The sequence below is a fragment of the Podarcis liolepis genome (assembly GCF_965112155.1).
Source record: "Podarcis liolepis genome assembly, chromosome: Z".
In the NCBI taxonomy this organism is placed as follows: domain Eukaryota; kingdom Metazoa; phylum Chordata; class Lepidosauria; order Squamata; family Lacertidae; genus Podarcis; species Podarcis liolepis.
Genome location: NC_139570.1, coordinates 9,524,800 through 9,547,534, shown reverse-complemented (window position 1 = coordinate 9,547,534; position 22,735 = coordinate 9,524,800). Strand labels below are relative to the sequence as shown.

Here is a 22,735-nt window from a genome sequence, read left to right as displayed (position 1 = left end):
GCTCTGCTTACCCTGTACACACTGGGACTGTACACAGATACCGTAGATCACAAAATGGCTCTCTTGCATGTAATAGCCTTTTTGTTCCCGGTGTCTAGCATTTCCCCGTTTTTCTACTCACAAATACATATAATACATATATCCAAATGAGGCAAAATACACCTGACTGGGCACCATATCACCAAAACATATGCCATAATTAACCTGTAAAAAGATAGCTGCAGAAAACATGCTTTGGTGTTATTTTGAAAAAGATTAACTCGGTTCATTTGTTTGTGGAGTGGCCAGTATAGGGAAAATTTGCGGGGGGAAATAGTTTCAAGGCAATGTAAGGATACAAATGCCAGCTATGTAATAGTCTTTATTTTTAGTGTTGTGGATAGAATAAAGTCTTGGATTTTTATTTTTAAAACATGCTTTTCTGTTTTTCTTATCAACGGCCGTTTAATATTTTGTACATAGTGTTCAAATTTGCTTAACTGATTTCAACGAAACGAAAAATTTTGTGCCACCTTTCAGAAATGATTCTAGAGCAGTTTGCAAAACTAAGATGAAACGCGAGGACGAAGTGCAAGAAGCAACGTCGTGTTTGGTTTGTGTGGTTTTTTTAAAAAATAAAAATATTAAATACACCTCCGTATAACTAAAAATTTGGCTTTAAAAACTAGTCAGTAGTTCAAGGACACCGAAACGGTTTTAAGCTCTTTCTCTTCTAAATCAGTGATCTCACGCGCTTCATGCTGTTGTGTCTAAAACATCCCTTTCTCATATTCCAGAGGAGACAGCTGAGCTAATCAGCAGCAAAAAGCGAAAGAACCTCGTGGAAACTGATTCGGGGCCAAGTTCCACCGACCTCCAGAAGGCTTACTTCTGATAAGATGCGTGCAAAAACAACTCAGAAGCAAGTCCCATAGTGTTCAGTGCTACTTACTCCCCAGTAACAGCACACTGCTGCCTTCTTGTGTGTGGTTTTATTTTATTTTAATTTTTTTAGAATCAGAACTGTAACAGAAGAACAAACGCGGCCGGGTTTTTTTTTCTTTTCTTTTTCTGATAAAGCGCAACAGGAGCTCTCCACCGCGAATCCCCGCCCCTCATCCCCTTCAGCATCATAGAAACTCCGCCTCGAGCCCGCTCATTGGACAGATTTGTTCGGGTTTTTTTCTCTCAGTCCCGCTCGCTCTCAAAATCGGCAAGAAGTTCTCTCCTTGCGCTCTTGGTCCTGCAGATAGACCGACAGCTACCTTCTCCGCCTTACTCGCCTAAAGTTGACTGGGCAGCTGTTGTGGGTCTGTGTGTGGCGGGCCAGAGAGTCTGATCATGGGGACACACAGCCGCGAAAGGGACGAGCTGGATGCCATTGCAAGTGATGAAGACGAAGATGTTCTGGAGCTATGGCTTGAAGACGCTTATTCCGAAACAAACGAACGGAGGAGGAACATGGAAAACGGGACGGGTCGGCTCTCCTGGATACTCGTGGCGTGCTGTCGAGCTGCCGTGGTTCACGACCATGTGACTCCCTTCGTAGCTGCTCCGCCGGTGACCGTGCTAGCTCTGGAGAGGTATCTGAAGGATGCCTCCCAGAAGACACGCGTCAGCTACATTTCTGCTAGCAATGTATCCACGCGTGCCTCTTCCTCCGGAGAAGTGGCCGCTCGTGCTGACACTCCTGGTCCTTCCACCGAGCAGCCCGATCCTTTCGCCAGGCATGTGCGCCTTCGTCCCTCGTCCCTCACCAAGGCACCCAAGCGTACTGGCTTCCAATACCTCTATGATATTACTATTTCCGACGGCGTGTACCGGGAGAGATGCTTTCTGGCCCCCGAGTTGTACCGCTTGGTGCAGACGAATGCCCTTCGCTGTGGCATGCGGGTGCAAATCACAGAGCTTTCGTGCGCTTTCGTTCAGAAGTATGATAGCTGGGTTATGTGCATTGAACAGCTCGAAATTCTTGGCGCGGCCAGTAGAAGTGATGCTGTCCGGGGTCAACAGCTGCCCGAACGCAGAAGGAAGCCGCCCGTGCCGCTGCTGGGGAGGTGGAAGTATTATCTTCCACTGTGGAATAATGAAGATCCGTATGGGGACAGATGGCGGGGGAAAAGGGATCCAGAAGATGACTTTGCGAATGGTGAGTTGACTGCTGCAGGGTGGGTCATCAATAGTGGGTTGTTGGACGCATGGGACTAATGGGTAGGGTAGTCTGGGACAGTGGCGTAGCGTGGGGGGTGCAGGGAGGGCCGGCCGCACCGGGCGCAACATCTGGGGGGTTAGGGTTAGGGGGCGCAAATCCACGGGTTAGGGGGCGCAAATCCACGGGTTAGGGGGCGCAAATCCACGGGTTAGGGGGCGCAAATTACTTGCCTTGCCCCGGGTGCTGACAACCCACGCTACGCCACTGGTCTGGGATATACCGCTGTTGTTACTGGGTTCAATAAATTTGTCTCTTAGACTTAAGCACTGACCATCTATAGTCTGGCTTAATATGAACAGTCAGATTCTGTGTTGAGAGCCTGGTTTGCAGTAGAAGCCCACAAGCTGAATTTGAGGGAATATGTTTCGTGGCGTGTATTGTCTTATTCAGGTATATTTTGGTAGCTATTTAGGTGTGTTTTTGTGTTGTGTGTCACTGCACCGGGACCCAAACTTGATAGAGCGTGCTTTTAATAATTTTATTATAATTTTATTATTTATACCCTAACGATCTGGCTGGGTTTCCCCAGCCACTCCGGGCGGCTTACAGTACAGCTTTTCGGTTCTAGGCTTTGAATAGGTACGGAATACGCATATTCTGGGTGTTAGGGTCATTAAGAGTCAAGGTGCTCTCCTGCCCAATTTTAGACGTGTGGTTTATGTACTTGTGCATTTGTGTTCACCTTGTGCACTTCATTCGTTTTATTTATGACACCTTGGAATTCTTGGGCTGTTTTCTTCTGAGACAGCACCAGAGCAACCTTTAGGAATAGCCAACTTGGCAGGACCAGTTTTTAAGATCAGCAGTGCTTGGTTATTTGTAACTTATCCATTTGCGGCAATATGTTTTGTAGTGGTGGCAGTGCTGATGAAACCAACTATGTCACCTATACACTTTTGAATCTCTTTTTGCTTTCCTAGACTCTCCAGTTAAAACTCTGCGAGATTTGCAGAGAGACTTTGGCCACAAAAAAGGCAATAAGATTAAGACTGGGACCCATCCTATTATCATTAAAATAACCTACAGGGGGAGACTTCAGTACTACGGAAAGCCCAGTCTGGCTGTTGATAAGCCGTACCAGGTAGGCTATCTACCGATCTTAACATGCTTACGTCTTGTTGTGTGTCCATTTAAATCTGCTATGCTGATAAAAACCTTAATTCTTATTTCTGAATCCTTCCTCTAAATAACAGCCATAGTGAAATACAATTGTAAATGGTAATACAATTATATTTTGTTACGGCTGTTATTTAGAGTTCAGGCTTTGTTTGGGGGTTTTTTAAGTAAAAATGAACTGAGTTAAATGTATCTCCTTGTTTATTCATTGACTGCATCTTGAGAGTGTCTTGTTGCTTTGATATAGGTAGAAATGGAAATAGTTCTATTGATGAATATACCGCTATGCTAATTCATATTGTACTAATTTACAATTTACCTGTGAAATAACGGCTTGATTTTTGTGGAGCCTTACTCTGATTAGACTTTCTTCAATATCCCGAGCACACAAAAACAGCTTTCAAAGGCTTTTCAAAATTTCATAATGCTGAATCATGATGCCACTGCTAATGGAAGTTTTTAAAAGTGTTCTTAATTCTGTTGAAACAACATGCAGACTGCAGAACACACTGCCCTACATGGCTCCCCATGAATCACTTACGTTATTTATTTTTAACCCCTTTTAATGATGGTTTTTCCCATGGACAAAAGATCCCTGCATTGCAGGGGGTTGGGCTAGATGACCCTTGTGATCTCTTCCAACTCCTCAGTTCTATGATTCTGTGATTTTACATTACTCTTGTCTATAGCACACAAACCCATCTTTCACAGGCCCTTTTTCCTTGCTCCGCCCCCCCCCCTTGCTGTTTCTAGTAGCTGGAAGAAAACCTCACTTCCTATTGTGTTGCCTTTCTTTTCACCTTCTGATTGCTAAACAGCAAGGCTTTTTATTAATTTTTAATTTTTAATTTTTAATTTTTAATTTTTAATTTTTAATTTTTAATTTTTAATTTTTAATTTTTAATTTTTAATTTTTAATTTTTAATTTTTAATTTTTAATTTTTAATTTTTAATTTTATTTTTTTATTTTTTTATTTTGTGGAAGTCGGTATAACAATTCTCTGAGTCTGTTATACTGACTCAAAAGTATAACAAAAAAGTAGTTTCTGTGTAACTTCCATGTTTAGATTTGCAGTGCCGCCTCCCAGCTCTGTTGTTCATTTGTTCAGAATGTGCCATTCTCAGCTTACTCAGAGAGGTCTCTGCAGCTCGGTGCAGGTGGGTGGGGCTGCTTCTGGCTCCTTTGGCATGACGCAGACCCAGGCTGGAAAGTGGGCAGGGTCTACCTGGAGAGCTGGGGACGAATTATTGCTGGCCTCCTGGGGTGTGGGAGGGAGGAGAGAGACTCCAGAGATGGCGGAAGTGAATACTTCCAAATCCCTTCTGCTTCATATAACTGTAGAGTTGTAAGAGACACTTTAGGAGCATCTAAAGCAGGCTTTCCCAACCTCCCCTCTATAGCCTTTGCCTGAATTTTCCACCCATGCATATAATATGCATTCTCATCATGCTGTTCTCACACTTTTGAATTTTTTTGGTGTAAGTGCATTGCTATAGATGGAGGTCAGTTGCTGGATGCAGGCCCCAAGGAGGAATTTCACCTGCACATTTATTGGCCGGGTCCTATGGGCTTTCTCCTACCTCATAGCAACTGTCACAACTTTCACGTGGTGGATGAGGCGTTGGGCTGGATCCTTAGTAGAGAGGGGCACCCTGCCTCAGCCCAGTGGAGAACCCCCATATTGGAGTGTGGTGCTTTCTGTTCAGAAGCCTAGTTGAGGGCTGATAGGCCATGATGTCCCTTGCCAGGGACTAGATGAGCTCTTCCAGAAACAGTTCACACTATGGTGGACCTCAATAATGGTTTGCCCAAGATGTCCAATGACAGCTTGTTGAGCCAGCCAGCAAGTTGGCTGGCCATGTGCCAAACCTGGTGCAATAAAGTTGTAGCCTAATTTAATCCAACTCCACTTTGTGTATGCCATTATTTTGACCGCTTCCGCACTACTGCACAGAACTTGGGCCCACATACAAGTCCCACTGAATGGGGTTTGCTACCGCGCAGATGTCCACAAGGTTGCCACCTTAGACTTTAAGCCTTCTGAATGGGGGAAGCATTGCTTCTGTTCCTATGCAGCACCTTATACACAGCTGATAAACTGAGGAGGAGCATGCCATCAGAAAAGTACAGATTAGCCCCAGGCATTTGAAAGAGAAGTTCAACAATACTTTTCACTCTTCCACAGTGTTGCTGAGATCTTGTGGCTCATATCCTTAATCTCTTTTAGGCATCTTTCATTGTGGCTGATCGTTCCGGTTCGATGACCATGGTGCTGTGGAACGACTTGTGTTTTGATTGGTACAAGAGTATGAACGTTGGCACTGTGTTGCTTCTCGAAAACTATGGTGTTAAAAGAAGCTGTCTTTTTAAAACACAGCATACTCTTGGATCCACTGGCGTGAATAAATTGCTCTCAATAGGTTAAGTATTTTGAATATTAATTGTTGTTCAACAATGTGTTGTTGTTTTTTTTGCAGTAGGTGGCAACGTATGTTTAGTTTCACTGATCATTTGAAAGCATATGGCTCTTCATTGATTATAACTGTATTAAGGCACATTGAATTCTATACCTAGTTCATGAAGGGGATACATTGACCACTTTGAGGGGAAAATAGCACTATCGTTTTTTAAAAAATAAACTGCCCCTAGAACAGAAAGTAAAAATTTACTGCCTTGGCTGCAGAACTAAGGTGTAAAAAATGTGGGTTTCTTAATCATTTTGGTGTGTCCCCCCCCCCCAAAAAAAAGTGTTAAAAGATGAAATTCCTTATTGTCCCAAGTCAACCACACTTTTCATCTGCTGTGTAATAGTAACTTTCAGTTGTTGTTCCTTAAATCCACAAAAGTCTTTGATACCCCCATCACGCCTTCTGTAACCAGTATGATCACCTTCAAATTATTTTGCTTTACATATGTATATATAATGCATTGGGGAGAAAGTGAGATGTTTCTTCAGGCTAGGAGGAAAGAGAAGTGCAAGTCACAACCTGTCAATTTAAGACATTTATTATTATTATTTACAAACATATTCTCAGTGGACTGATGAAACAAAGTTTCTTCTTTTTACACATCTTAAATAAGTCTGTGTAATCATGAAGAGATAACAAATAATATAGGGGAGAGGGAGAACAGCCATATGAAATTAACAAGGAACAATGTAAATTAAATAATGAAAATTTCTGACAGAAGAGTTGATCTTCCCACAGCATTCATGGAAAGCTCATGAAATAATCTCCCAGATTCATAGTTCTTTTTGGAATGTAATTTTGTAATTACTGCAGCATGTAATTTTGTTTCAAAGTTCACTTTAAAATGTCATTATTTTATAACACCACATAAACAACAGATCAACGAATCTGGAGGGCCACAGATGTCTCTCTCCTGTTGTGAGATCACACACAACTCTCTTTGTGTAACTTGAGAAGCACTGCTTCGCTCACTTGTTTAAAGAGTAATACTGAAAGTGAAACCTTGCTTGTGCCTTGGTACCGTGACTAAGTGAAGTTTATGCATAACTATTTCAGCTGATATTTCAGATATCTGTATTGATTCAGAAATAGATATTAGGGCTTTGCAGCTCATGATGGGAAGACCACCATTTTGTAAAAGACACTAGGTCGGTAGCCCTGACACTGGCTTTTCAAATACCTGTTGTTAAGTCCCACGAGCTACATAAAACAAAATACTTGGTCCCTCCTCTTAATCTAGAGAACTCCATAAACATTTACAGTACGGAGCCATTCTTGGGTGTTAGCTAGATTCTTAACGTTCTGTTACTCCATTGAAGGGAGGGGGAAAACCATTTTTAACACTGAAGCTCTTTTGAAGAAATTCCAGTCTAACATTTCTCCGTCTTCAATCTTCAAACGCTATTCAGCCTGTATTTTGAATTTCTGCCATTAAGGATTCAGGCTTCTTCCCTTTGATATAGCCACTCACATTATTTATTTATGGCTGATCTTGGAAGGCAAAACCGAGGGAGGTAGTTGTTAAATAGTTTCTTAGTGAGAAGACTGTCCAGAAAAGCTCCAAACATAGTGGCACTCTATCTGATTTTAAATCCCTTCTGCTACCCAAAGAATTGAGTCTGGGGGATAACAGTGTTTGTTATGCATACAGGAGTAGCAGAACTACTTAGGCAGCCAGGATCTCAGTTGTTCAATGTGTGTTCTCACGGTTAATTTCTTTTTCTCCTAGAACTAACACTAAAAGCTGGGCAAAGACCTATAATTACCATCATTCCAAATGACAACATTAAAGGGGAATGGAGATTGCCCAATATTCAGTATGAGTTTATCACAAGGTTAGGCTTTTTATGTTCTCTTTTTTGGAGACAATGTGTTGTAGCAATATACAAGGCAGGAATCAATAATGTAACAAAAGTGGGAAGGAGGAGGGAGGGGAAAAGTAACAGAGGAAAAAAAGCTTTGTTATTAAGCATTATCTATTTATTATTGCATTTCTGTCCTGCTTTTGCTACCAAAGTAGCAGCAGACGAGGCAGAAGAGCAATACAATTGAAAGTGAAATGCCGTATTTTCCTGTGTATAAGACCTTTTTTTTTTGCTAAAATTTTGTAGGCAAAAATGGGGGGGGTCATCTTATACACGGGTAGTGAATGCAGTGGGGGGTGATTGGATGTGGCGAGCAGGTGGGCGAGTGAGGGATTGGCAGCTCAACAGCTCAAGAAATATTTATTTCTTAATTCAGGGTTCAAAAAAATAGGGGTCGTCTTGTACATGGGGGTGTCTTATACACAGAAAAATACGGTAAATAAAAACATTTAAAAGTTTTAATAGCATTTTAAAAGTTCAACTTGATCCTTATGGCTATTCACTTCAGGCTTCTCATGAACAGTATCTTGCATACACCAAATGCCTTGTTTAATAGGATTTTTTAAAAATAAAAAATAAAATTGAATGCCATTAAGGAAGGAGACTCAAACAGGGAAAGCATTCAATAAATGGGGAGCTGTCACCAAGAAGGCCCCGTTATGGGACAGTATCAACCATGTGTAACCCACTGGCAACAGGGGTGGCATTCTTCCAGGTACTTTGATCCCAAGCTGGTTAGGGCATTGCATGCCAGTACTGACACTGTGAGTTGGGCACAGTGGCTCACTGTTAGCTAGCGCATCACCCGCAGGACTACTTACACTTGGCCTTGTCAGGCTGCAGCAATCTGGGTGCTGCACTCTGCACCAGCTGCAGCTTCCAGGATGTCTTAAAGGACAGACCCCTGAGCTGGTGGCACAAGAACTCTCAAGACTAGACCAAAGCCCTCATGCCTTTCAGGAAGGATAAAACTAATCATGTTTGTGTGCCTCTTCCATGAATGGTCTGGAGGGTGGCAACATGAGGATGGGTCTTTTCTGTGGTGGCTCCCTTTTTGTGGGATGATCTCCCCAGGAAGGCTCATGTGGCACCTTCATTACATATATTTAGGCACCAGGAGAACGCATCTCTCTTCATCAGGCCTTTGGCAGTCAATGTTTTTGTGGAAGCGGGGGTTATTGGTTCATTTTTGTTTTATTATGATGTATTTTGTGTTCCCAATTTGCATGTTTATGATGTGAACCACCCTGTGATCTTTGGATGAACAGCGTTATAAATATTTAAATAAATTAATGGGGATTATAATAATCCAGGTGGGAGGTCACTCAAGCACGGACAACTGAGGCCAGGCTTTGCCAGTCTAGGAAAAGTCATAGCTGATGAAGCAACTTACATATATTGGTCATCATCACTCCTTAATGCTTGGGAATCTGGTGACCCGTTGGAATCTGGAGCACTTCCAGACTATGAACCTGTTCCTCTAGAAGGAGTGCAGCCATGTTGCCCACCTAATTCCTAGATACAGGAACTGCTTACTCACAGCACTTCTGTCTTATCACGACTTAGGCTCAGTTTATTGGCTCCCATGAAGCCATTGTTTTCAGATACCAGTCCAACAACTTCAACAACCTGTCCAGATTCAGGTTAACTGGAGAGATGGAGCACTGTGTTCATAAACATGGTGATATTACTGTGTGCTGCAAATATCACTTGTACTTTTCTGTATTTCAGATCCAAGCTGCTTGTCACACCATACATTGAACACTGTGATGTAGTTGGGCTTGTGAAATTTGTGGGGAGGACTCAGCGCACAAGGAAGACAGGTTATTTTTAAATATTTTTGTGCTAATGAACAATTAATTCAAAAATACTTTCTGAAAATGTTCAACATTTCTGTTGTCCTTACAGAGCATGGAGAAGACTTTTTGATCTATCGTTGGGTACTGGTTGCTGATGGAACCTCAGATAAGAATCTCATCCTGCAAATGTTTTCTTCATCTCAGCCTGAAATATTTGAGAGCATTCACCCAAGTATTTGTTTTTTTTAAAAAAATATCTCTGCATTTCTCCCACCCCAAATCTTGTAATACCTTTTTTCTTAAAAGTTTGCTTTAATTTTGGGTATTAGCAGACAATACCATTGCAGCTCCTTCTAAAGCCCCTGACAGAATAGTAGAAATGAGGAACTGAAACTTGCGCATCTTTGCGTGTGATCGTGCTCAGGCAGGTTTATATATATATATTTTCTCCCTTGTTTCTGAAGGGAGAACTACCATATTTTTCGCTGTATAAGACACACTTTTTCCCTCCCAAAAAGTAAGGGGAAATGTGTGTGCGTCTTATGGAGCGAATGCAGGCTGCGCAGCTATCGCTGAAGCCAGGAGAGCAAGAGGGATCGGTGCGCACCGATCCCTCTTGCTCTTCTGGCTTCAGCAATAGCCATGCAAAGCCTCCTGAGCACAGCGGGAGCATTCCTCCCGCTGCGCTCAGGAGGCTTTGTGTTGCTTTTGCTGGAGAGGCAATGCGCAGAGAGGGAGAGCTGTGCAGCGCTCCTTCAGCGAAGTGGGAGGAGAAACAGAGCCCCTTCCGTTTCTCCTCCCTCTTTGCTGGAGAGGTGCTGAGCAGAGAGGGAGAGAATATTTTTTTTCTTGTTCTCCTCCTCTAAAACTAGGTACGTCTTATGGTCGGTGCGTCTTATGGCGCGAAAAATACGGTATATATGAAATACTCTCTAGCATTTATCTATGAGTGGCTTAAACCTTTGGTGTAAATTTCATGGCCTTAAATCATAATCCAAAGAGTTATATTTAGGTGTGTAGCAGGATTTGGGAATTTAGCAAGACTTTTGACCTTTTAAAAAATAAATAGCAAGTTAAAAGTCGGAGATGATGTGTAGGCTTGGGCCTGAGCAATATTGCAACAGACCAAGGGTCCATGTAGTCCAACAACATCCTGGGCCAATTAAATTCTATTCAGAGTATATCCATTGAAATTAATGGACCTAAGTCAGTCATGTGCCTTCATTTCACTGCCTGCTCTGAGTAGACTGAGTACTGGATATGGCTCCCTACAGAGGACAGATAAATGCTTCTGCAAAGCCCACAATTAATCTGTAATCTTCCACCTCAGCTATCTAGTTCTCTCCAAGCAGAAAATGTAATAAACTAGGATCTGGTGAGTACTATTTGAAACTGCAGGTGAGGGCTCATGTGCTGGAATACTATCTCTGCAGATACTATTGCTACACAAAAACACTCTTGCATCCACAAGATGCTTAGACTAGAACATCTCTGACATTTGATTTTTCTATACAGAGAACTATTTTCAACACAAAGGAGGCATGCATGCAATCTAAAGTGATGCAAACCAGTAACTGGTTTTTCTCCTCATCTGCTGTTTGTGAGAACGACAACCAAGTCACATAGTTTTAACTGCTTGGTAGAACAAAAGTTTTAGTTTGGTTGAGCTAGGAATTGCAGGAAGTGCAATAATAATAATATAATAATAATAATAAATAACAATAAAAATGCTGCCATTTGTATCTTCTGCTTTAAAACCTGATAGTTCTGAACATACATAAATACTGAATAGTGTGTGTGAAATAAATAAATGAAATGAAATAACATTTATGGGGGGAAAATGATGCATTCTTTCTCCATCTCCAGGGTCACTTTTCGTAGGTACACACCTGAAGGTCATCCGAGAGATTGCAGGGAATGGCTCCTTTCCATCTTACCTGAGAACTACTAATGAAAGTCAAATATTTATTTGCGGTAAATAAACCCTAATTTCATAATTAATACATGCAATTTGTAACATACACCTTCAAGTGCTCATGTACATCTTAACCACATTTTTTGGTTCCCCTTTTACCTTTGGGCTTCAGCCATTTTGTTTTTCATTTTTGATTGTAATTTATTTTATTTTATTTTAATTGCTTTAAAGGCTTCCTCAGCCTCAGCCCTCCAGATGTTTTGAGACTACAATTCCCATCACCCCTGACCACTGGTCCTGCTAGCTAGGGATCATGGGAGTTGTAGGCCAAAAACATCTGGAGGGCTGAGGTTGAGGAAGCCTGGTCTCATGTTAGGTCTGTATCTGTGGGATTCTAGCAAGAGTACTGCATCTCTGGTGTTGGAAATAAAGCCAGGGTCACAGAGAAGTTGCAGAAGAATATTAAATATCTGGTAAAATGGTGCACTACGATAACTTCATAGAACTGTAGAGTTGGAAGGGACCACGAGGGTCATCCAGTCCAGCCCCCTGCAATGCAGGAATCTTTTGCCTAAAGTGGGGCTTGAAGCCACAACCTTAAGATTAAGAGTCTCATGCTCTACTGACTGAGCTATCCCACAGACTGGTCTGCATGCAATGAGCCTCTTAGGCAGCTTAGAAACTGCTGCAATTCTTTCCTATCCCTACACGGTCTCTAGAATCCTCATCACCAACATTCCCGATACCATTTATTAATTCTATAATGTTCTTCACGGAGCCACCGCCTGTAGAGTTCCCTTCCTGTTCTGCGATTCTATAATTCTATTGGCACAGTCACTTATAAAAAGTTGTGGCTTTAATATTTTGATACTTTTATTAGGCTTTTCACAGCCTTCGTTTGTTTGTTTTTCTTAACAGAGTGGCACAGAGGCCAGCCATATGAAAATGAAGTCAGAGTAAGAAGCATGGCTCATTGGAGGAGAACTCAGGAGGGATCTGCTCATGCGAACGAAACTTTCATTGGTGGATATTATCCTTTGCCACCAGCCCCAGACACTTTTCTGAAGTGCTGTGAAACTACTGGAGGTGATGTGTTTTATTCTGCATTTTCATTCAGTCATGCTTGCCACTTGGCAATAGTCATGTTATTAAACGAAATATTTCTGTGCAGCTTTATTCACTTATTTGTACTTTTTTAGTAAATGATCACAATGCTAAACAACAAACTATACCAGTAACAGTCATAAAAAGGTAAAGGGACCCCTGACCATTAGGTCCAGTCGTGACCGACTCTGGGGTTGCGGCACTCATCTCCCTTTATTGGCCGAGGGAGCCGCCATACAGCTTCTGGGTCATGTGGCCAGCATGACTAAGCCACTTCTGGCAAACCAGAGCAGCACACAGAAACACCGTTTACCTTCCCGCCAGAGCAGTACCTATTTATCTACTTGCACTTTGACGTGCTTTCGAACTGCTAGGTTGGCAGGAGCAGGGACCGAGCAACGGGAGCTCACCCCCCCCACAGGGATTCAAACCGTTGACCTTCTGATCAGCAAGCCCTAGGCTCTATGGTTTAACCCACAGCCCCACCCGCGTCCCAGTAACAGTCATACACTAAACCAAAAGGTAGAGGAGGAATGGGGGATTTGTTTGGGAGGTTTATTGACGAAGAAGAAAAATGTTAAACTATCAGAGCAAGTCAGTTAGCAGGGTTTTTAGACAAAGATTTCCATATAGTTTCCCTAGCTCTTTACATATATATACACCTGAAAGTCCCCACAATGTGGGGTAGAATTCAATAATATATATGTGAGTCAGTAAAATGAAATTATTCCAGTGCAAGATTAAGATGAACACACACTTCTGACCTCAAGGCCCCCCACATATCACATGTACCAAGGACTTGCAGTGCTGAAATAGTGGGTGAGCAGTGGGAACTTTTATTTCCTGTTTGTAGTCTAAGGGTGGCCAGTAATGAAAATCAATCAGAGGTTTATCTGTACCAATTTAAAAGTAATAATTTAACATTAAGTGCTTTTCCATTTGAATCTTTTGAATCCTACATTCATAATTTTTGGTAGTATTGTTTCTTTAAAATTAAGTTTATTTTTAGCCAAATTATAACAATTTCAATTATTTCCCAATTAATACAATTATTCAAATCAACTTCCAGTTAATACATTTTAGTTATAGTGGTTCACTGTGTGGTGGATTGGATGCATTTCTGTTCAAAGCTAAGTTTTGGGGAATTATTATTATTATTATTATTATTATTATTATTATTATTATTATTATTATTTTGCAGTTGATCCAGTGTTGAAAACCATCAATGAAATTGGGGAGGAGATTGGAAAACTGCACTACAGGGAGCACAAACGCATTGCTATTCGGGGGATAATTGGTGCTGTAAAATATGTCGACTGCACCAGCATATCTCCTGATGCCTCAGTTGAGGCACCAGTTCAGGCGCCAGTTCAGGCACCAGTTCAGGCACCAGTTCGGGCACCAGTTCAGGCACCAGTTCGGGCACCAGTTCAGGCACCAGTTCAGGCACCGGTTGAGGCACCAGTTCAGGCACCGGTTGAGGCACCAGAACAGGTATGGTGCTTGAGAATTAACAGTATAAGTATTTGGATACTATGTTTTACATTTTTTTTTACATTTTTAAAGAAGAAATAGAGTTTGAAAGGCTTAGTTTAGGTTTTTAAAAGTTTAATGTGGATGTTCCATTTTTTAAGAAAAAGAGTATTCAAACTGATATTTAAAACTTCCTACATGTGGGAAAAAAAGGTGGAAATGAATTGAGAAACTAAATGGGGGGTAGGCAGAACAATTTATTTAGTAGATCATATTTGAAAGACTTTAGATATCCTATAAACTAATCCCTATGGTTCTGATACTGGAGTTGAATCTAGATTAGGGTTTAAAATATAGTGGTACCTTGGGTTACAGACACTTCAGGTTACAGATGCTTAGCGTTACAGACTCCACTAACCCAGAAATAGTGCTTCAGGTTAAGAACTTTGCTTCAGGATGGGAACAGAAATCATGCGGCAGCAGTGTGGCGGCAGCAGGAGGCCCCATTAGCTAAAGTGGTGCTTCAGGTTAAGAACAGTTTCAGGTTAAGTACAGACCTCCGGAATGAATTAAGTATTTAACCTGAGGTACCACTGTACTATTAAGAGAGTTAATATGGATGGACAATGGGCGACCTACAGGGAATTGCTGCACTTCACAGGGGGGAACCCAAATTGAAATCAATGGAAAACCTAAGGAGCCAAGGTACGGACTGTTTGCAATATAATCAGTTACATGATATGTTTAAATTAGATAGACAGAATAGTCTAAAATGACTTATTAGAACGCGAAACAAAAGACAAGCTAGTTAAAGCCTCAGTGACACATTGGGCAGTAGATATAGGGCACAACATAGATTTCTAACCTCTGGGAGAAACTTTGGGAAAGTGTCTTGAAATTTACAGCATGTTACTCTTTGAAAGAGAACTATTTGAAAATGATTCATAGTTGGTCTCTAACTCCAAGTAGGCTTGCTAAGATGTACAAGACAGAATCAGATAAGTGCTGGAAGTGTAAAGAGGTAGAGAGAATGTTCTTTCATATTTGGTGGACATTTTAAAAAGGTAAAAGGGTATTGGGAAATGATTTATAATGAACTGAAAAAACATGTTCAAAATAGCTTTCCTTTCTGTTGGGGATGACTCGGACTGAAATCCCTAGGTGTCAGAAAAGGTTATTTATGTATGCAACAACTTCATATATATTTTCGTGTATATGTGAAGAATGGCTACCTAGAAGTTGCTGAATTCTTTGTTTTTGAATACTAAGGCAAGATATCTCCTGTTGTTCATGTTCTACAGGTCAGCCAGGAACCTGCAGCAGGCACTTCTGCACAAACCTCCCAGCCACCCGAACAGCAACCTACAGGACCCAGAAAGTGTAAAGCGAAGAGAAAGAATAGAATTGTGGAGTAAGCTATTTCTCTAAAATGGAATTCCCTTTCCGTTTTTGTTGGCATTTGTCTACGTTAGGCCACAATCCTGGTTCTGTTGACTTCCCTCTGAGCAGGATTAGGCACACATAGCATGGGAATTGTGTACTTTTCAAATGAGCTGCATCAATGTTCTAAAATGCCTTAGGTTATCATTTGCAAAGGAAATCACTTTTGCATTGCAATACCATGGCTGGCCTCCCCCTGTCTTGGGAGACACTGGAGGTGTGCTTTTCCTTTGGGGGTGAAATCAAACCACTGGAGAGTTACAGTGATTGCTTTGGCTGTGGAGACCGATACGGTTGTTGCAGCTGGGACAGAGGAAGGCGTCTGGTTGTGCTGTTGCAAATGCACCATGGCAGATGCACCATGTTCCCACCGGTTAGATGTGAATAGATATTTGGGAAGGACCTTGCTAAATGAGGTAGTTAGATCTGGGCTGGAATATGTTCAAAGCATCAGGATTGCAATACCAAAGAGACCATTTAAATTATTGATTGATTCGAAATAATTTATTTCACCTCTTTTTAGATGGCTCTTAACAATGAGTTAACTTTTTAATGTTTTGTGGGTGCATGTGAATATGTGCAGAATCCAATATAGCTTCTAGATAGGACTGTGGCTCCAGAAAGTGCCCTTGTGTGTCATACGATGCTCCTTATCAATAAGTAGCTGCCTACTAAATAAAATGTTGCCTGACTGATTATTCATACTTCACTAGTGCAGCAAGCAAGAAAATAGCACAAGTGGAAGATTCTCAGTAACTTCTTGATTTCATTGGATTTTTCCCATTGCTCGGTCCCTGCTCCTGCCCACCTAGCAGTTCGAAAGCACGTCAAAGTGCAAGTAGATAAATAGGTACTGCTCCGGCAGGAAAGTAAACGGTGTTTCAGTGCGCTGCTCTGGTTCGCCAGAAGCAGCTTAGTCATGCTGGCCACATGACCCGGAAGCTGTCTGATGACAAACGCCGGCTCCCTTGGCCAATAAAGCGAGATGAGCGCTGCAACCCCAGAGTCGGCCATGACTGGATCTAATGGTCAGGGGTCCCTTTACCTTTAAGTAAACGGTGTTTCCGTGTGCTGCTCTGGTTCGCCAGAAGCAGCTTAGTCATGCTGGCCACAAGACCTAGAAGCTGTCTGCGGACAAATGCCGGCTCCCTCAGTCTATAGAGCAAGATGAGCGCCGCAACCCCAGAGTCGTCCGCAACTGGACCTAATGGTCAGCAGTACCTTCACCTTTACCTTTTACGCCTAATGCCAGTTGCCCTATCAATGTAGTGGCACAAACATGCTATCACAGCTGCTTTGAAGTTAAGGAAAAGGAGGTGGTGTCATGTCTGCTTTGGCCCTGATCATAAGACCTAAGTGACTGCTTTAGTCAGTAAAACTAAAATGCCGCAACCTGAAAGTTCTACGTGTCGAAATGGTGATTACTGGCAATATGGCCAAGCAGCCCTATAATCCCCCAATGGCAACTCTACTCTTGGTTTTTATAGGTCGGATGAGGATGAGCAGGGTGCATCGGCTCCAGCACAAAAGAAGCGCAAGACAAGTATGTGTCTTATTTCTTGAAACCTATCTGAGTGCCGGCCTTTTACATTGAAATAAGCAGCACCAGCAGCCGTAGCAAACTTAATATGCCTTCCTAACCGTTTACAGTAACGTTATATGTTGTTTAGTTAGTAAAATTCTAGCTAAAGTGTTGGTTTTTAATCCTGGCTTAGTTCCCTAATGCCAAACGGAGATGATGGAGGAGAGATAACCAAACCTTTCATTTTAATTTCAGTGAATCTTCCTATCTTCCTTCCGGAGGCCCATATGCTACAAGGTCTTATGTTACATGGTCTTACCTTGTTATTGTGAATAGCAAGGTGATTTCAGTTAGCTAAATTGCATACGTGAATTATCTAGCTTGGATCTTCTACATTTCCTGCTGGCCAGTGCTGCTGCCCCATTATCGAACCCTAGATTTTAATTCTAGAGTACAAGGCAGCTGATTTAGTGCTTCTTCGCATGCGCAACCACCAAAACCCAGAAGTAAACCGTTCTGGTACTTCTGGGTTTTGGCGGGTTCATAACCCAAAACAACCGCAACCTGAAGTGGTTGTAACCCGAGGTATGATTGCACTTATTTTATAGAAAAAAACAAAATGAAGAAGCCTACATTAAAAAAATAAATTAAATGAAATAGGATTTCCATTTATTATACATGTAAACTCAGCAAATGCAGTGCATGGAAGAGAGTGAAATAAACAAAAAATCCATTCTGGAATAGTAATCATTTTGCTGAACTTGGATTTTCTGATAGTTTACAACTTGAAAAGTGCAGGAAACACTAGCTAATGCTACTTTGTATTTATTTTCTTTTGAAAATATATAATAAAAGCCTATATCTACTGTGCTGCTGTACTAATTCCACATGCACACAATTTGGGGAGGGTTTTTTCTGGTTTGTTGAAAATCTAGAATAATTCTATAGAAGTAAATGGAGATTAACAAGACACTTACTATCTTCATATTAGGAGCTTCCAAAAAGAAGCACGGTTGGTCTGCAAAACGTTCACCAGGCTCCTGGGAAAGTAGCCTCTGGGATAAAATAAAAGACCGCTTGGAGCAGCACTTGCATTACAGCAGAGTTTTCCCCGAAAGCTTTCCATCAAAATTTAATTATGAAACTGGAGGTTTTCTCATACAACTGTGCAATCTCCAAGCATCCAAATACAGATATGTGCCAAATAAAGAAGATCAAACTGAGTATGCCTGTCCTTATGAATACTATCAAGTGACTATTGTCGGTAAGTAACCACCATCTCTGCAAAAGAAAATTCAGTACCCCTTTGGGAAGTTCAGGGGCACGCAGGCTGAACAACGCTGGCTCCCCCCCCCCAAAAAAATATATGAAATAAAGTCAAACCATTTTTGCAGGCAAAAAAAATTTCAATGTGGGGGAGGGGATGACAAGAAATTTTCCATACCGGGTACCACCTGACCTTGCTATGCCACTGGGGAAATGTTAACAGTTTTGTCTGGGTGTTGAAAGAATAATGGTTGTTGCACAGAGCTAAGAGGGAATGGATAATGTATCTAATGGTGTGGCTGGTTTTTTGTTAGAGAGAGCAAGAGGTCAGAGTTTGCGGGTATCTGGGTTCAAAGGCAACTTGGCGGTTTTGGACTGGTGTTTATCTCACAGTGTGACATACTCCACAGGTTTGCTTGGGGGATAAAATGGACAGAGCAGGGAGAAAAGATGGGACATAAAAACATAGTTAATGAAGAATAAATAGAGCAACTGTAAGGGGAATAGTCTAGGATCCAAAGAACCTGCTTTTACTTCTACACATTCGAGGGAGGGGGTGGATTTGTGTTCTTCAAACAGCAGACCTCTCATACTGTATATGGTAAGTAATTGCTGAAACTCAGCAGATTCCCCCCCCCAAAAAAAAATAACTCTTTGGACAGCAGCCATAGTATGCCTTTCTCAAACTTGCAGCACATGCTTCTTGAATACATACAGTAAATAATGTCCTCTGCATTTCCAAAGAAACCAGCCCTGCATTTTAGTGGAATGATTTTAGATAGATTGCAATTTCAAAATCATAGCAAATGCAGAATGGTGCAAAGATGTGGGGAGGAAACTGAACAAGGACACATTCATTTATATGCTTGTAAGAGGGTCGAAATGTGGAAGAACAAGAAGGTAGAATATCTTTTTAGATGGCAGCATTTTCAATACAGGTGTTGAGCTTAAATTGAGTATTAAGGTGTGTGTGTGTTTAAAGAGCTTGGAATATGGATAGGGTGGGGTGGAAGGGCAGTGCTGTCTTGCCCTATATTAACAAGAGCACAATTTCCAAGTCTTGAAGCAGGGGGCAGGGCGAGAGAGATTATCACTTTGCTTGATATCAGTAGTATATCATTCAGGGAACTTTGTTTGGTCCCAGAAGGATATTGTTGGAAAACTGTGAGGGTATTAAAGTATGTAAATGGCAGAGCATACTGATGAAACTTTGCGTGCATTGTCAGTATGTTGGGTCATCAGCTGTTGGGGCATGAGCCAGAATTAAGTCACATCTCAACCTAAATTGGACTTGTTTAAGAGACAACTATGGGGGAGATGAACAGATCGACCTATATCTGTCTGTCTATCTATCTATCATCTATCTATCTATCTATCATCTATCTATCTATCTGCAGTAATCTACCTACACAATGATTAGTGTTGTATGTTGGAGGGAATCAAATATACAGCTAAACAGTAGATTACTGAGGAATGCAATAGGTGGTTTTTTATATTTTTTTCAGGGAAATCTCTGGGCCATTGCGAATCAAGATTCTGATGTTTAAGTTTGAAGTCTTTGGTTCAACTCTTTGTCAAGTTGCCATCAAAAGAGTAGACACTAGTATTTGGATGAGCGATTTCCCTGTGCTGAAAGGATTGTTAAAGACAACGAAATAGTTCATTATGCTAGCTGATGGTAACAAAATATATCCATCTTTTGTACAGGAATGAATCGTGACACAGCTATAGATGTTGCCCTCCTGCCTGTGTGTTACGCTGAAAATTCAGGTTTACTTCAAGCAGCGGGCATGGAGTGTGCTACGGTGGATTTGCCTAACACAAGTGGGACCTCAAGTCAGAAGAAGATTGCCCAGGCACTTTCTCGTAAGAACTTCTAGATGATAATGATGGTTTGCTTACATGCCCCCAAATAAGCAAGTGTAGTTGTAAATGAAGGTTTGCCACGTAACAGACCTTAATACAAAACCTTTATTTTAGAATTGCCTCCTGGATCGCTTGTTATCTAATACGGTTTGCCTAGCCTTGTTGCAGTGTTAAACAGTATATGTCTAAATGCATAGCTTCTTCCCTGAAGAGATAGCAACACTGTTAAATGGTGGCTCTTCTGAATTCCAACCATTTGCTAATTGGCAACTGTAAATAATTACAGTAAGCAATAAAGTGCACGAATGCTTCAATGAGCATATTTCTTTGCATGTGTTTGCCTGCATAATTGTGTCTGCAAAGGAACTGGTTTTGAATATTTGACCCACAACCTAATAGAATATTGCAAATTATGCTTTTCTGTTTATTAGTGCCAGCTTTCCTTGTGTCATGCTGTCTTCCTGGATATGTGAAACAAGAAGGAACTGGAAGCATTCTTTATTGTGTCAATCTTAGAATTTTTATTTCAGAAACAAGAAGCCTACAGATATGCTGGGTGTCTGTTAGATAACACCCTAAACTCCAGCGTTAAAGTAATCTTCTGAAATGGAAGCAGTTGCTATTTATTTATTTATTTATTTATTTTGCTTCATGCTGAGTTAATAATTCCAAACAAGAGTGAAATCTCCCCCTGTTCTTCCTATTTGTTTATTTATTTGTTGGCCAAACACTGAAATGAGCTGAAATTCTGAAGACTTTATCCATGCGGTTGAGTAACCTGGATGAGGAGGATTCATCCAGATGTTTTTGTTCCCTGCTTTAGGCACAGGGAATTGGTTTTCTGTAGAGTATTTTCCTTTGCCATCATGTTGGAAGCAAGAGGGATTGATTCTCTGCCTTCCCCACTCTGCTTTATTACCTGTTCTGGGTGTAACATTGATGATACTCCTGGGAACGTAACAACAACTGTTAAGCAACTGTTAAGCATTTGTTTTTTAGTACTAACGTCCATATCTTTGTGTTTGCATACTAGGTGGTGGGCTGCTGAGAAAACCTCTGATCTGCATCCTGGATGTCTGCTCTTTGGGAGAAGACAAAGTTGAAGTCTTTCTTAACAAAGTGTATCTGGCCACAGAGTAATTTAACAAGACAGGTGGAACGTTCAACTTTGGGCCTTGGGAGAGCACAGTTTTCCATGTTGCTACACTTTGTTTTGCAAATCTGTATTGCATTTTACTGACAAGGGCAATATCGTACTGAAATATACTCAGAGTCGAGAGTGGATTTCATGCTCTTTATTCAGCTCATAGTGGTGAGGAGGGAATGAAAGTCCCCTCAAAGTATCTGGTTTATATACATTATTTACACGTGATTGGCTAATTCCGGAATTCTCCTGTAGGCCAATCAGGTTGTGGATTCACTTCTATCTGGAGCTGGATTGGGTGGCTCCTGCTGACCAATCATACTGCTGCATTGTTCTAGGACCAATCAGACTGCTGCATTCTGAATCCTATTGTTCTAGGACCAATCAGACTGCTGCATTTTGGATCCTATTGTTCTAGGACCAATCAGACTGCTGCATTTTGGATCCTATTGTTCTAGGACCAATCAGACTGCTGCAGTTTGGATCCTATTCAACTCAGTACATAACACGTACGAATACATTTACTTCAGAACTGCACTTATGGTGGTGGGTTTTTCCTTGTATTAAGATTTTTTAGTAGTTTGCAGTAAGTGAGAGAAAACTAATTTAAATTTAAAGAAAACAGCTGGGAGGGTTCACAAATTACTTTAATTATACAATGTATTAATTCTTAATACTGGTTCCCCCCTTTAGTATTAAGGTTTACACTTTTCATAGAAATATAAGATAGTTAAGGTAGATTTTTTAAAAAGTCTTTATTGTTTCTTTTCTCAAATTGAAATTTTCAAATTATTAAATGATACATAATACTTTCGATATTCATCTTTTCTGGACTTATCTGTATCTTCTATCTTTAATAAAATAAATTTTAGCATTAAATGCAGCAGTTTTGTTGTTATTGGCTTCCTTCGGTCTTGGGAGACAATGGAGGAGTGGGCCTTTGGGAGTGAAGTCAAACTGATGGAGAGTTACAGCGCCTGCTGTGGCTGTAGAGACTGACGTGGGAGAGACATGTTTTGTTGCAGCTGGGGCAGGTGAAGGCATCTGGTTGCGCCCCTGCAGATGCACCATGGCGTTCCTTCTCTCTGCGCTCCTTCCAGCAGTCATTTCTCCTCTGGTCACTGCTGTCTGGTCACTGATTGACTGTCTCCACTGAGATCATCTGCAAAGGATTCCCATACATCAGGGTTAATAGAGGAAATAAAGGGGTGAGGTGGGGACCAGGAGCATGGTACAAGGCAAATGCAATTTTTGTGCACCTTGGCTTGTTTCAGTTGGAATGAGGATTTAAAGGGCATGGGGAGGGAATGCATGGCAGAAAGTATTATTTTTGAAGCAGGGCTATCTTCCCACATTTCAAAATATGGGAAGTAATGCACATTAGCATTTAAGGCACACACATGCCCCCCCCCCAATATATATTCAGAGTCTAGAGTTACCTAACAGAACCACGAGGGGGGAGGGGGGACCCAAGTCTTGTTAACCTTCCTAAATACAGTGGTACCTCGGGTTACATACGCTTCAGGTTACAGTCTCCGCTAGCCCAGAAATAGTGCTTCAGGTTA

General features: G+C 41.4%; 1 protein-coding gene across 1 annotated transcript; it reads left to right on the top strand.

The window, feature by feature from the left end:
* Positions 1-551: 551 nt before the first annotated feature.
* RADX (RPA1 related single stranded DNA binding protein, X-linked) lies at positions 552-21,900 on the top strand. The gene is made up of 14 exons (XM_083486329.1): positions 552-2,128; positions 3,112-3,272; positions 5,536-5,728; positions 7,506-7,611; positions 9,373-9,464; positions 9,550-9,672; positions 11,307-11,414; positions 12,274-12,441; positions 13,661-13,953; positions 15,234-15,343; positions 16,860-16,915; positions 17,886-18,158; positions 19,868-20,026; positions 21,060-21,900. Exons 1-14 carry the CDS (start codon positions 1,321-1,323, stop codon positions 21,164-21,166), a joined length of 2,757 nt encoding a protein of 918 aa, XP_083342455.1. The 5' UTR covers positions 552-1,320; the 3' UTR covers positions 21,167-21,900.
* Positions 21,901-22,735: the final 835 nt, after the last annotated feature.

Coding starts and splice junctions, on each gene's coding strand:
- RADX (XM_083486329.1), top strand. CDS start 1,321: ATGGGGACACACAGCCGCGAAAGGGACGAGCTGGATGCCATTGCAAGT. Junction 2,129..3,111: donor AGAAGATGACTTTGCGAATG/GTGAGTTGACTG, acceptor TTGCTTTCCTAG/ACTCTCCAGTTAAAACTCTG. Junction 18,159..19,867: donor CTATCAAGTGACTATTGTCG/GTAAGTAACCAC, acceptor TCTTTTGTACAG/GAATGAATCGTGACACAGCT.